The sequence below is a fragment of the Nerophis lumbriciformis genome, linkage group LG10 (genome assembly GCF_033978685.3).
Source record: "Nerophis lumbriciformis linkage group LG10, RoL_Nlum_v2.1, whole genome shotgun sequence".
NCBI lineage: Eukaryota > Metazoa > Chordata > Actinopteri > Syngnathiformes > Syngnathidae > Nerophis > Nerophis lumbriciformis.
In genome coordinates, this window is record NC_084557.2 from 32,320,692 (window position 1) to 32,335,691 (window position 15,000).

Here is a 15,000-nt window from a genome sequence, read left to right on the forward strand (position 1 = left end):
ATCAAACATATATTAACGTTGTTGCCCTAGGGGAAACTGGGTAACACATGGCACACTGACAAAGCTTAACCTATTGTTACTATAACAATCTACAAGGTTAATATAGTTGGCTTCTCTTTCTTCCCCTCCATTTATCTGCTTTTGTTTGTATTTCAAGTTATCATTACATACATGTATTGTTGCATTTGAAACAATTGTATTGTTGATAAAAGAGGTAATTGTTTGTATTATTCATTGTCAATAGTGCTATTTCTACTGGTATTTGTATTGCTCCATTTGTAGTGTAATAATGTCCATTGTCATTTCTGTGTTATTATTTATTTCACTAACTGCTTCTTTGCTATCACTTTACTATTATATTTGTACATATCCTATTTGCTGATGTTGTTATTGTTGTGTTTGCTGTTGTTGTTTTTGTCTCTCTGTCTTATCCCCACAATTTCCCCCTCTGTCTTCCTTTTTTTCCTCTTTCTATTCCCTCCTGCTCCGGCCCGGCTCCACCAAACATTAATATACCGTATTTTTTGGACTATAAGTCGTAGTTTTTTTTTCATAGTTTGGCCGGGCTCCAGTGTGATTTATATATGTTTTTTTCCTTCTTTATTATGCATTTTCGGCAGGTGCGACTTATACTCCGGTGCGACTTATACTCCGAAAAAAACGGTAAATCTATTTAATAAAGTCAAATACAAATAAGACAACAAGAGAAGTATCCCACACTTCTCTTTTGTAAAGTAAATCTGTACAGCCGATATGGGCATCTACATCAACAGTATGATTTGCCTGCGAAGCTGGACAGGACAAAAAAAAAAAAAAAAAAAAGAGTCTTTTTAAGCACGTCTGAAAAGTACGCACAAACTGATAGTTCCACACACGGCTGCAGGATCAGTGCCACCACTGCAAAGACAGACAATGGACAGACGAGAATCCACCGCCCTACGTGTGTGTTTCAACATGTTTGGACGGCCATGAATAAATATTAGACATATCATCTATTTTCAATTTTCCTTTTATAATTTTGGATCTTAGTAGATCAGGCCTGAAGTGTGTTGAAGCATGTGTGAGAATATTGCATGAAAACGTACCATCCTTATCGTAACAACATACAGTATAGTTATCCATCTGCTTCAAAGGTTTGCAGAAGCACACACAATAAATACAAACAATTTGTTTTCATTTCATTTCCAAAGTACTGTAATTATATTAACCCCGTATTATAATTCAGCAGTGTTCTTTTACTTGGAAAATGCACAGACCGTATTTTTCGGACTATAAGTCGCAGTTTTTTTCATAGTTTGGCCGGGCTCCAGTGCGACTTATATATGTTTTTTTCCTTTTATTATGCATTTTCGGCAAGTGCGACTTATACTCCGAAAAATACGGTACACATCCACACAACTTAGTTTGAAGAATAGAATAGAATATGAAACTGGTCCGACGGCAGCTGCCTGATTTCATAATATTGCTGTTGTAGCTTTTCTGCAAAAAAAAATGCAAATGATCCACCTGTTTTTTTAGGGCGAAATGTGAAGCAATATGTGTGTGCGTGTGTGTGTGTGCGCGTGCGTGTGAGTGTGTGTGTGTGTGTGTGTGTGTGTGTGTGTGTGTGTGTGTGTGTGTGTGTGTGTGTGTGTGTGTGTGTGTGTGCGTGTGTGTGCGTGTGTGTGTGTGTGAGAGAGAGAGAGAGAGATCAGTGTTTTACTCACCACATGTCCTTAATCTTCTGGCTTCTTTAATTTGTTTTTCTGTCTATTGTGCTCATCGTTCGTACTGTAACAATGCATAGTGCCGAATGTGACTATATCACACTTTTCTAGCTGATATATACCGTATTTTTCGGAGTATAAGTCGCACCGGAGTATAAGTCGCACCTGCCGAAAATGCATAATAAAGAAGGAAAAAAACATATATAAATAGCACTGGAGTATAAGTCCCACCTGCCGAAAATGCATAATAAAGAAGGAAAAAAACATATATAAATCGCACTGGAGCCCGGCCAAACTATGAAAAAAAAACTGCGACTTATAGTCCGAAAAATACGGTACAATATTTAGCTCACTTTTCCTCACATCTAGCTCATTGTTTTCACATTTTGCTCATTTTCACTTCAACCTCATTTTCCTCCATTAAATGGTGAATCGAAATGTCCAATTTAAATGTTAAATGTTAGATACAAAATGTTGAATTCACATCGAAATATTAAATATAAATGTAATTTCAAATGTTAAATATGAATGTTGTATCTAAATGTTAAATCTAAATGCTTTGCCAAGTTTCAAGCTAAATATTTAGAAAGTATGCAAATATGTAATTTTATTTGCTAGTTATACAAAGTTGCACTTGGCGAAACATTGAGATATAGAATATAGATTCATATTTAACATTCAGATTTATTTTATACCTCAAATGTGAAGAAAATGAGTTAAATGTGAGAAAAGTGAGCAAAATGTGAGAAAAGTAATTTAAACGTGAGAAAAGTGAGGAAAATATGAAAAATATATCAGCTGGAAACGTGTGATTGACTTTTTACATTCGGCACCCAATATGTAATGTAATACACTATATTGACCTCTATGAAGAAAACAAGCAAGGAACCCAGATTTCCCTTGCCCGGACGCGGGTCACCGGGGCCCCCCTCTGGAGCCAGGCCCGGAGGTGGGGCCCGATGGCGAGCGCCTGGTGGCCGGGCCTGTCCCCATGGGGCCCGGCCGGGCACAGCCCGAAGAGGCAACGTGGGTCCCCCCTCCAATGGGCTCACCACCCATGGTAGGGGTCATAGAGGTCGGGTGCGATGTGAGCTGGGCGGAAGCCGAGGGCAGGGCACTTGGCGGTCCGATCCTCGGCTACAGAAGCTAGCTCTTGGGACGTGGAACGTCACCTCGCTGGGGGGGAAGGAGCCTGAGCTAGTGCGCGAGGTGGAGAAGTTCCGGCTAGATATAGTCGGACTCACTTCGACGCACAGCAAGGGCTCTGGAACCAGTTCTCTCGAGAGGGGCTGGTCTCTCTTCCACTCTGGCGTTGCCGGCAGTGAGAGGCGACGGGCTGGGGTGGCAATTCTTGTTTCCCCCGGCTCAGAGCCTGCACGTTGGAGTTCAACCCGGTGGACGAGAGGGTAGCTTCCCTCCGCCTTCGGGTGGGGGAACGGGTCCTGACTGTGGTTTGCGCTTACGCGCCAAACCGCAGCTCAGAGTACCCACCCTTTTTGGATTCACTCGAGGGAGTACTTGAGAGTGCTCCCCCGGGTGATTCCCTCGTTCTACTGGGGGACTTCAATGCTCATGTTGGCAGCGACAGTGAAACCTGGAGAGGCGTGATTGGGAAGAATGGCTGCCCGGATCTGAACCCGAGCGGTGTTATGTTATTGGACTTTTGTGCCCGTCACAGATTGTCCATAACGAACACCATGTTCAAACATAAGGGTGTCCATATGTGCACTTGGCACCAGGACACCCTAGGCCGCAGTTCCATGATCGACTTTGTAGTTGTGTCATCGGATTTGCGGCCTCATGTTCTGGACACTCGGGTGAAGAGAGGGGCGGAGCTTTCTACCGATCACCACCTGGTGGTGAGTTGGCTGCGATGGTGGGGGTGGATGCCGGACAGACCTGGCAGGCCCAAACGCATTGTGAGGGTTTGCTGGGAACGTCTGGCAGAGTCTCCTGTCAGAGAGAGTTTCAATTCCCACCTTCGGAAGAACTTTGAACATGTCACGAGGGAGGTGCTGGACATTGAGTCCGAATGGACCATGTTCCGCGCCTCTATTGTCGAGGCGGCTGATTGGAGCTGTGGCCGCAAGGTAGTTGGTGCTTGTCGTGGCGGTAATCCTAGAACCCGTTGGTGGACACCGGCGGTGAGGGATGCCGTCAAGCTGAAGAAGGAGTCCTATCGGGTTCTTTTGGCTCATAGGACTCCTGAGGCAGCGGACAAGTACCGACAGGCCAAGCGGTGTGCGGCTTCAGCGGTCGCAGAGGCAAAAACTCGGACATGGGAGGAGTTCGGTGAGGCCATGGAAAACGACTTCCGGACGGCTTCGAAGCAATTCTGGACCACCCCCCGCCGCCTCAGGAAGGGAAAGCAGTGCACTACCAACACCGTGTATGGCGAGGATGGTGTTCTGCTGACCTCAACTGCGGATGTTGTGGATCGGTGGAGGGAATACTTCGAAGACCTCCTCAATCCCACCAACACGTCTTCCTATGAGGAAGCAGTGCCTGGGGAGTCTGTGGTGGGCTCTCCTATTTCTGGGGCTGAGGTTGCTGAGGTAGTTAAAAAGCTCCTCGGTGGCAAGGCCCCGGGGGTAGATGAGATCCGCCCGGAGTTCCTTAAGGCTCTGGATGCTGTGGGGCTGTCTTGGTTGACAAGACTCTGCAGCATCGCGTGGACATCGGGGGCGGTACCACTGGATTGGCAGACCGGGGTGGTGGTTCCTCTCTTTAAGAAGGGGAACCGGAGGGTGTGTTCTAACTATCGTGGGATCACACTCCTCAGCCTTCCCGGTAAGGTCTATTCAGGTGTACTGGAGAGGAGACTACGCCGGATAGTCGAACCTCGGATTCAGGAGGAACAGTGTGGTTTTCGTCCTGGTCGTGGAACTGTGGACCAGCTCTATACTCTCGGCAGGGTCCTTGAGGGTGCATGGGAGTTTGCCCAACCAGTCTACATGTGTTTTGTGGACTTGGAGAAGGCATTCGACCGTGTCCCTCGGGAAGTCCTGTGGGGAGTGCTCAGAGAGTACGGGGTATCTGATTGTGGCAGTCCGCTCCCTGTATGATCAGTGCCAGAGCTTGGTCCGCATTGCCGGTAGTAAGTCGGACACGTTTCCAGTGAGGGTTGGACTCCGCCAAGGCTGCCCTTTGTCACCGATTCTGTTCATAACTTTTATGGACAGAATTCTAGGCGCAGTCATGGCGTTGAGGGGATCTGGTTTGGTGGCTGCAGGATTAGGTCTCTGCTTTTTGCAGATGATGTGGTCCTGATGGCTTCATCTGGCCAGGATCTTCAGCTCTCACTGGATCGGTTCGCAGCTGAGTGTGAAGCGACTGGGATGAGAATCAGCACCTCCAAGTCCGAGTCCATGGTTCTCGCCCGGAAAAGGTTGGGGTGCCATCTCCGGGTTGGGGAGGAGATCTTGCCCCAAGTAGAGGAGTTCAAGTACCTCGGAGTCTTGTTCACGAGTGAGGGAAGAGTGGATCGTGAGATCGACAGGCGGATCGGTGCGGCGTCTTCAGTAATGCGGACGCTGTATCGATCCGTTGTGGTGAAGAAGGAGCTGAGCCGGAAGGCAAAGCTCTCAATTTACCGGTCGATCTACGTTCCCATCCTCACCTATGGTCATGAGCTTTGGGTTATGACCGAAAGGACAAGATCACGGGTACAAGCGGCCGAAATGAGTTTCCTCCGCCGGGTGGCGGGGCTCTCCCTTAGAGATAGGGTGAGAAGCTCTGCCATCCGGGAGGAGCTCAAAGTAAAGCCGCTCCTCCTCCACATTGAGAGGAGCCAGACGAGGTGGTTTGGGCATCTGGTCAGGATGCCACCCGAACGCCTCCCTAGGGAGGTGTTTAGGGCACGTCCGACCGGTAGGAGGCCGCGGGGAAGACCCAGGACACGTTGGGAAGACTATGTTTCCCGGCTGGCCTGGGAACGCCTCGGGGTCCCACAGGAAGAGCTGGACGAAGTGGCTGGGGAGAGGGAAGTCTGGGCTTCCCTGCTTAGGCTGCTGCCCCCGCGACCCGACCTCGGATAAGCGGAAGAAGATGGATGGATGGATGGATATATTGCCAAAAGTATTTGGCCACCTCCCTTTACTCACATATGAACTTGAAGGGCCATCCCAGTCCTAACCCATAGGGTTCAATATGATGTGGGTCCACCTTTTGCATCTATTACAGTTTCAACTCTTCTGGGAAGGCTGTCCACAAGGTTGTGGAGTGTGTTTATAAGAATTTTAGACCATTCTTCCAAAAGTGCATTGGTGAGGTAACACACTGGTCGAGAAGGTCTGGCTCGCAGTCTTCGTTCTAATTCATCCGAGAGGTGTTCTATTGGATTCAGGTCAGGACTCTGTGCAGGCCAGTCAAGTTCATCCACACCAGACTCTGTCATCCATGTCTTTATGGACCTTGCTTTGTGCACTGGTGCACAGTCATGTTGGAAGAGGAAGGGACCCGCTCCAAACTGTTCCCACAAGGTTGGAAGCATGAAATTGTCCAAAATGTTTTGGTATCCTGGAGCATTCAAAGTTAATTTCACTGGAACTAAGAGGCCAAGCCCAACTCCTGAAAAACAACCCCACATCATAATTCCTCCTCCACAAAATTTCACACTCGGCACAATCCATCCATCCATCCATTTTCTACCACTTATTCCCTTTGGGGTCGCGGGGGGCGCTGGAGCCTGTCTCAGCTACAATCGGGCGGAAGGCGGTGTACACCCTGGACAAGTCGCCACCTCATCGCAGGGCCAACACAGATAGACAGACAACATTCACACTCACATTCACACACTAGGGCCAATTTTTTTGTGTTGCCAATCAACCTATCCCCAGGTGCATGTCTTTGGAGGTGGGAGGAAGCCGGAGTACCCGGAGGGAACCCACGCAGTCCTGGGGAGAACATGTAAACTCCACACAGAAATATCCCGAGCCTGGGATTGAACCCAAGACTACTCAGGTCCTTCGTATTGTGAGGCAGATGCACTAACCCCTCTGCTACCGTGCTGCCCTACTCGGCACAATGCAGTCCGAAATGTACCGTTCTCCTGGCAACCTCCAAACCCAGACTCGTCCATCAGATTCAAAAGCGAGATTCATCACTCTAGAGCAGTGGTCCCCAACCTTTTTGTAGCTGCGGACCGGTCAACGCTTGAAAATGTGTCCCGCGGACCAGGGGTGGTGGGGTGATTTTTTTATTTTTTTATTTTTTAAATTGTTTTATTTTTTTTTAATAAAGAAACACAATCATGTGTGCTTACGGACTGTATCCCTGCAGACTGTATTGATATACATTGATATATAGTGTATATATTGTGTTTTTATGTTGATTAAATAAAAAATAATTTTTTTTTTATTTTTTTTTTTTTTTTTTCCTTGTGCGGCCGCAGCCCGGTGGTTGGGGACCACTGCTCTAGAGTCCAGTGGCGATGTGCTTTACACCACTGCATCCCACGTTTTGCATTAGACTTGGTGATGTATGGCTTAGATGCAGCTGCTCGGTCATGAAAACCCGTTCCATGACGCTCTCTGCGTACTGTACGTGGGCTAATTGGAAGATCACATGAAGTTTGGAGCTCTGTAGCAACTGACTGTGCAGAAAGTCGGCGACCTCTTTGCACTATGCGCCTCTCTGTCAGTTTACGTGGTTAACCACTTCACGGCTAAGTTGCTGTTGTTCCCAAACCCTTCAATGTTCTAATAATAAAGCCGACAGTTGACGTTGGAATATTTAGGAGTGAGGAAATTTCACGACTGGATTTGTTGCACAGGTGGCATCCTATGACAGTTCCACGCTGGAAATCACTGAGCTCCTGAGAGCGGCCCATTCTTTCACAAATGTTTGTAGAAACAGTCTCCATGCCTAAGTGTGATTAGGACACCTGATTCTGATCATTTGGATGGGTGGCCAAATACTTTTGGAAATATAGTGTAAGTTGGTGCCTCATGAGGCTGACATAGTTTGTACAAAACACGTAACTACTGCATCTGCACTCTCCAATTACCATGACGTTGAATCTGTCTTTGTGCGTGGGATTTGCAGGGTGAACCCGAGCCATACGAGGAGACCAACGTGGACCGTCTGATGAGCTCTCTTGGTTATGGAGGTGGATCTACTGGCACCGGGAACAGTAGCCTGGGGGTGAAAGCTCACCGCGGCTCAGACTCCTCCACACTCAGCTCCCAGCCATCCATTGACGACGTCCGCACACAGATGAACATGTTGCTTGGCAACGCCTTCAGCCTGGCACACTCAGAACATGACCCGCCTTCGCCTCCGACTAAGTGTGTTCATTTTCTTTACATAAGTTTTTCTCTTTAATTGTAGTCAAAATCAGGTAGCAATTTAGCAAGTTTTGCAATATTTAAGTATTTCGTCTGGAAGAAACTTTAAAAGTGCCCGAGGGCTGGATTTGAACTTTCTTGTGTAAATGTATGCGGAGAGTATTTGAAATGTTAACTTGATAAAGTTGAGCATGCTGGAGAAAAAAGAAATTATTGACAGTATATTTCCTCTTTCACAAGTAGACGCCGCCATCACCACCACCGTGCCCACAGCGCCTACAAACCGTCCCACATGGGCCACTACAGTGATGGCGTGACCAGCGCACCTGGCACCATGAACCATCCCTGTGGAGGCAGGCAAAGGAGCCTGGGATTTGACGATTTGCACCAGTGTAGTTTGCCCAAACCGGTGAGCGCGTTTCTAGAACTGTAAAACGGCTCCAACTAGGGATGGGTACCAAATTCGCTACGTTTATAGGTACTGACAGAAGTCCGCCGGTAGTCCCGTATATTGATTCACGTAAAATCAAACTGTTCTATATTTCGATACCTTTGTTGCATGTTACGTCATTTCCAGTTGCGGCCTCAGCAACGGCTCAAGCACTTAGGCGGGAAACAAGCAGTCAAACAGAACAGGGTCAGACGACTCCACTTTTCAAACAGCGACAGCTATATGCTAATTTACAATAAAGTTGAAGTTAAAGTCCCAATGATCGACACACACACACTAAGTGTGGTGAAATTTGTCCTCTGCATTTGACCCATCCCCATGTTCACCCCCTGGGAGGTGAGGGGAGCAGTGAGCAGCAGCGGGCGCCGCGCTCGAGAATCATTTGGTGATTTAACCCCCAATTCCAACCCTTGATGCTGAGTACCAAGCAGGGAGGCAATGGGTCCCATTTTTACAGTCTTTGGTATGACTCGGCCGGTTTGAGCTCCACGACCTCCCAGTCTCAGGGCGGACACTCTAACCACAAGGCCACTGAGCTGGATTTGCCATAGACATGCTACTGATTAGCATGAGCGATGTTACATAGCGATTTCAACGCCTCCAAATTTACTAATGAAAACTACAACTATGATGCGTGTTACAATCAATCAGCTGGTGTGTAATAAATATAATACTTACAGTTTAAACATTTTGTAGGGCTCAACAGAAGAAAAAAAACTGGCACATTCAACTTAACGGCTAAGACTAGATAGATACTATCGATGGATTCAATAGATAGATAGATAGATAGATAGATAGGTACTGTATTGATTTTGAGGGAAAACCAAGAGGACTTGCTAGCTAGGCAACACACGGTAGTCTATACACTGCTGCCATCTAACGTCTTGGAATTACAACTGCATGCAAAGTCTACAATATAATGAAGTACAGTACTTGCAAATGAGGACACAGAAGTGTAAAAAAAAAACAAGATAACTGAACAGCACAGCTCAGTGTTGAATTTTAAATTGTTATTATTATTTTTAACATAGGATTTGAACACTTATTAACACATTTGAACGCACACAAAAGCACCAAAAATGTGTTACTATTAGAGATGTTCGACAATATCGGCCTGCCGATATTATCAGCTGATAAATGCGTTAAATCAATCAATCAATCAATCAATGTTTATTTATATAGCCCTAAATCACAAGTGTCTCAAAGGGCTGCACAAGCCACAACGACATCCTCGGTATAGCCCACATAAGGGCAAGGAAAAACTCACCCCAGTGGGACGTCGATGTGAATGACTACGAGAAACCTTGGAGAGGACCGCATATGTGGGTAAGCCCCCCCCTCTAGGGAGACCGAATGCAATGGATGTCGAGTGGGTCTAACATAATATTGTGAGAGTCCAGTCCATAGTGGATCCAGCATAACAGTAAGGGTCCAGTCCACAGTGGGGTCAGCAGGAAACCATCCCGAGCGGAGACGGGTCAGCAGCGCAGAGATGTTCCCAACCGATATACAGGCGAGCGGTCCACCCCGGGTCCCGACCCCGGACAGCCAGCACCCCATCCATGGCCACCGGATCTGAGTGTCTCCCCTTCCACAAGGGATAGGGGGGAGCAGAGGAGAAAAGAAAAGAAACGGCAGATCAACTGGTCTAAAAAAAGGGGGGCTATTCAAAGGCTAGAGTATACAAATGAGTTTTGAGATGGGACTTAAATGTTTCTACTGAGGTAGCTTCTCTAACTGTTATCGGGAGGGCATTCCATAGTGCTGGAGCCCGAATAGAAAACGCTCTACAGCCCGCAGACTTTTTTTGGGCTCTGGGAATCACTAATAAGCCGGAGTTCTTTGAACGCAGATTTCTTGCCGGGACATATGGTACAATACAATCGGCAAGATAGGCTGGAGCTAGACCGTGTAGTATTTTATACGTAAGTAGTAAAACCTTAAAGTCGCATCTTAAGTGCACAGGAAGCCAGTGCAGGTGAGCCAGTATAGGCGTAATATGATCAAACTTTCTTGTTCTTGTCAAAAGTCTAGCAGCCGCATTTTGTACCAACTGTAATCTTTTAATGCTAGACATAGGGAGACCCGAAAATAATACGTTACAGTAATCGAGACGAGACGTAACGAACGCATGAATAATGATCTCAGCGTCGCTAGTGGACAAAATGGAACGAATTTTAGCGATATTACGGAGATGAAAGAAGGCCGTTTTAGTAACACTCTTAATGTGTGACTCAAAGGAGAGAGTTGGGTCGAAGATAATACCCAGATTCTTTACTGAGTCGCTTTGTGTAATTGTTTGGTTGTCAAATGTTAAGGTGGTATTATCAAATAAATGTTGGTGTTTAGCAGGACCGATAATCAGCATTTCCGTTTTCTTAGTGTTGAGTTGCAAGAAGTTAGCGGACATCCATTGTTTAATTTCATTAAGACACGCCTCCAGCTGACTACAATCTGGCGTGTTGGTCAGCTTTAGGGGCATGTAGAGTTGGGTGTCATCAGCATAGCAATGAAAGCTAACACCGTATTTGCGTATGATGTCGCCTAGCGGCAACATGTAAATACTAAAGAGTGCAGGGCCAAGAACCGAACCTTGGGGGACTCCGCACGTTACCTTAACATAGTCCGAGGTCACATTGTTATGGGAGACGCACTGCATCCTGTCAGTAAGATAAGAGTTAAACCACGACAAGGCTAAGTCTGACATACCAATACGTGTTTTTATACGCTCTAATAAAGTGTTATGATCGACGGTATCGAAAGCAGCGCTAAGATCAAGAAGCAGCAACATAGATGACGCATCAGAATCCATCGTTAGCAGTAGATCATTAGTCATTTTTGCGAGGGCTGTCTCCGTAGAGTGATTTGCCCTGAAACCGTATTGAAAAGGTTCACAGAGATTGTTAGACATTAAGTGTTCATTTAGCTGCTGTGCGACAATTTTTTCGAGGATTTTCGAGATAAACGGAAGGTGGGACACCGGCCGGTAGTTTACCATGAGGTCAGGATCGAGGTTAGGTCTTTTGAGCAAAGGATGAATAACCGCTTTTTTGAATGCTAGTGGAACAGTGCCAGAGGAAAGTGATAAGTTTATAATATTTAGCACTGATGGACCTAATAATACAAAAAGCTCCTTAATAAGTTTCCCAGGAAATGGGTCAAGTAAACATGTTGTTTGTTTTGTCCCATTGACACATCTTAACAATTCCTCTAGTGTTATTTCATCAAAGAGAGAGAAACTATTTTGGAGGGCGGTATCCTTCGTAGATACAGTCGTATCTGTGTTAATAGAACCCAGTTGTAGCTGCGATGCATTGTCTTTAATCTCCTTTCTAATGAGTTCAATTTTCTTATTAAAGAAATTCATAAAATCATCTGCTGAGTGGGTGGAGCTACTGGGAAGAGTCCCTTGTTGGGTTAGCGATGCTACTGTACTAAACAAAAATTTCGGATCATTTTTGTTGAGGTGGATGAGATTTGAGTAATATTTAGCTTTAGCTAGGGTAAGCATGTGTTTATAAGTTATTAAACTATCACTCCATGCTTGATGGAAAACCTCAAGTTTAGTAGCGCGCCATTTGCGTTCCAGCTTTCTACATGATAATTTATGGGCTCTAGTTTCTTCTGTAAACCATGGGGTGCGCCTTTTAGGGGCTCTTTTAAGCTTTAGCGGTGCTATACTATCAATGGTGTCGCGCAAGGCGTCGTTAAAGTTGTTAGTGAGGTTATCAATAGAGCCGACATAATTTGGGAATGGTGCCATTACCGAAGGCAGTAGGCCAGCAAGAGTCATCGTTGTGGCAGCATTAATGTTGCGGCTGCTATAGTAGTTATTATTATTAGTTTGTTGACAATGAGTCAGAACTTCAAATTTTATAAGGTAATGATCGGACATTACTTTAGTATACGGGAGTATCGTAACTTTGGAGGTGGTGACACCCCTGACCAGCACTAGATCTATCGTATTTCCGTTGCGATGCGTAGGTTCATTTATTATTTGTGTAAGACCACAGCTATCAATTATAGTCTGGAGCGCCATGCACTGAGGGTCCGATGGGGTATTCATATGGATATTAAAGTCCCCCATTATGATTATATTGTCGGCGTGCGTCACTAAATCAGCAACGAACTCTGAAAATTCACTGATGAAGTCCGAATTGGGTCCTGGGGGGCGGTAGATAACAGCCAGGTGGAGAGGCAGCGGTGTGACAAACCTCATAGTAAGCATCTCAAACGAGTTATATTTATTATTTAGGTTCGGGGTAAGATTAAAGTTTTTATTGTGTATGAGTGCAACTCCCCCACCCCTTTTAATGGGACGGGCAATATGCGCTCCCGCATAGCCAGGAGGAGACGCCTCACCCAGCGCAAAGAAATCGTCTGGTTTGAGCCAGGTCTCGGCGAGACCAATGACGTCAAGATTATTGTCTCTAATGACCTCATTAACTAATAGCGTTTTGGAAGATAATGATCTTATGTTTAAGAAGCCCATATTATAGGTAGTGGGCTGTTTTGAGGAGTTTTTGTTGAAATTATCCGTAGTAGCAATATTAATAATGTTGTGTTTATTATGTGTAGTGCACTTTAAATAATTTCGACCATATCTAGGAATTGATATGACGGGAATTTTCCGATTGTTTGCTTGATGTTGTGATAAACCGAACGCATTATAACTTGCCACCTCAGTAGAGTGCATGTCTACTTCTGAAACAGAAAAAACATTTTTTGAGTTGTGTATTGTTCTAAAATAGTTGCTATGTGTGCAGGTATTATCCAGCCTGGCGCTGGCTAGTTCTATTTTAACAAACTTCTCACCCGGACTAGCGCTTCTTTGAGGATTAGCCTTTCGCTTTGTTGTTAGCCCCGCTCGGCATCCCCGCTTCTGCTTCCGCTCACACCGCTTACGTGTCTTCCGTTGACGGTCCCCGCTGGCACTTGACTCCGCTGCTTTAGAGGCCGCTGGATGTAGCCAGCGAAGAATCCCCATGCTAGCGAGGAGGTCGAAAGTACCCGCATCTTTCAGCCTATAACGGCCCGATCTATCCACATCCAGAATCGTCTGTCGGTCGTATCTGATCACGAAGTGTCCACGCTGTGAGCCAGCCATGAAATAGACAGAATTGACGGGTATTTTTGCCAAATCGCTCTACACTTCCAAGAGCGTCTGCAAGCCGCTGCCATCAGGGCGCCGCCATCTTGTCATCTTAAAATGTAATATCGGAAATTATCGGTATCGTTTTTTTAATTATTGGTATCACTTGTTTTCTTTTCTTTTTTTTTTTTTATTAAATCAACATAAAAAACACAAGACACACTTACAATTAGTGCACCAACCCAAAAAAACCCTTCCTCTCCCATTTACACTCATTCACACAAAAGGGTTGTTTCTTTCTGTTATTAATATTCTGGTTTCTACATTATATATCAATATATATCAATACAGTCTGCAAGGGATACAGTCCGTAAGTACACATGATTGTGCGTGCTGCTGGTCCACTAATAGTACTAACCTTTAACAGTTAATTTTACTCATTTTCATTAATTACTAGTTTCAATGTAACTGTTTTTATATTGTTTTACTTTCTTTTTTATTCAAGAAATGTGTTTTTATTTATTTATTTTATTTTATTTTATAAATTTTTTTTAAAAGTACCTGGTTGTCCAAATTAGGCATAATAATGTGTTAATTCCACGACTGTATCGGTTGATATCGGTATCGGTAATTAGAGAGTTGGACAATATCGGAATATCGGATATCGGCAAAAAGCCATTTTCGGACATCCCTAGTTCCTATTGACTACTGGTATCGATTCCCAGGTAACAGGAGATGTTATCGTATCGATTCAAATGTGAACGGTACCCATCCCTAGCTACTGCTAACTTTGTTGTTACAATGCCCGACATTCTGCAAAAACTCAAGGTCAAGCACAGCAGCCATTTTGACATATTTTTTTTTTTAGCAAATAGCAAGGTAAATAGGACACATACAGCCAGCAGTTAGGCAAAAAAAAAATGAGTAAAACAATTTCCTTCATTACCTCTTCAGAAAATATCAAATAAAAAATACAATCTATAATAAATAACGAAACAAATAAATTTTTAATAGTAACGTACTAACAAATTAGTCCACCAGTGTCTCAAAATGTATCGTATATGATTTGTTTTGGGTCTATTATCTAGTCGTGTTCTCAGTCATCCTGATCACTAATTCTCAGGGCATTGAATTGATCACAACTGGACTGTTCAGTTTGTCTTAGAAGGTGGTCCGCCTCTGATCTGAGCAGGCGACATCAGTTCATACTCATAGACTTAGATTGGTTGGATCTCGTCTAAAGTCATTTGACTAGAACTAAAGTAATTAGACTAAAGTCTGTAGACTAAAGGGATGTGACTAATCAAAGTCTATGAGCATGAGCTGATGACGCCTGTTGAGATCAGAGGCGGAACATCTTCTAAGACAAACTGAACAGTCCAGTTGCGATCGATTGAATGCCCAAAGAAGGTCATTGTGATAGTTTTTTGGGACTCAAAGCTAATTAGATTACTGTTTCTCAAA

At 44.9% G+C, this 15,000-nt stretch overlaps 1 protein-coding gene across 4 annotated transcripts in view; it reads left to right on the plus strand.

Annotated features, from left to right (window-relative positions):
• Positions 1-15,000, plus strand: part of kiaa1549la (KIAA1549-like a) — a 293,945-nt gene that overhangs the window by 263,806 nt on the left and 15,139 nt on the right. For 3 of the 4 annotated variants that reach the window (XM_061969804.2, XM_061969806.2, XM_061969808.2), the window contains 2 exons: positions 7,752-7,993; positions 8,234-8,402. In XM_061969804.2, the coding sequence (XP_061825788.2) occupies positions 7,752-7,993; positions 8,234-8,402 (411 nt within the window). The remainder of the gene's footprint in view (positions 1-7,751; positions 7,994-8,233; positions 8,403-15,000) is intronic. The other variant, XM_061969805.2, reaches the window with a different exon arrangement.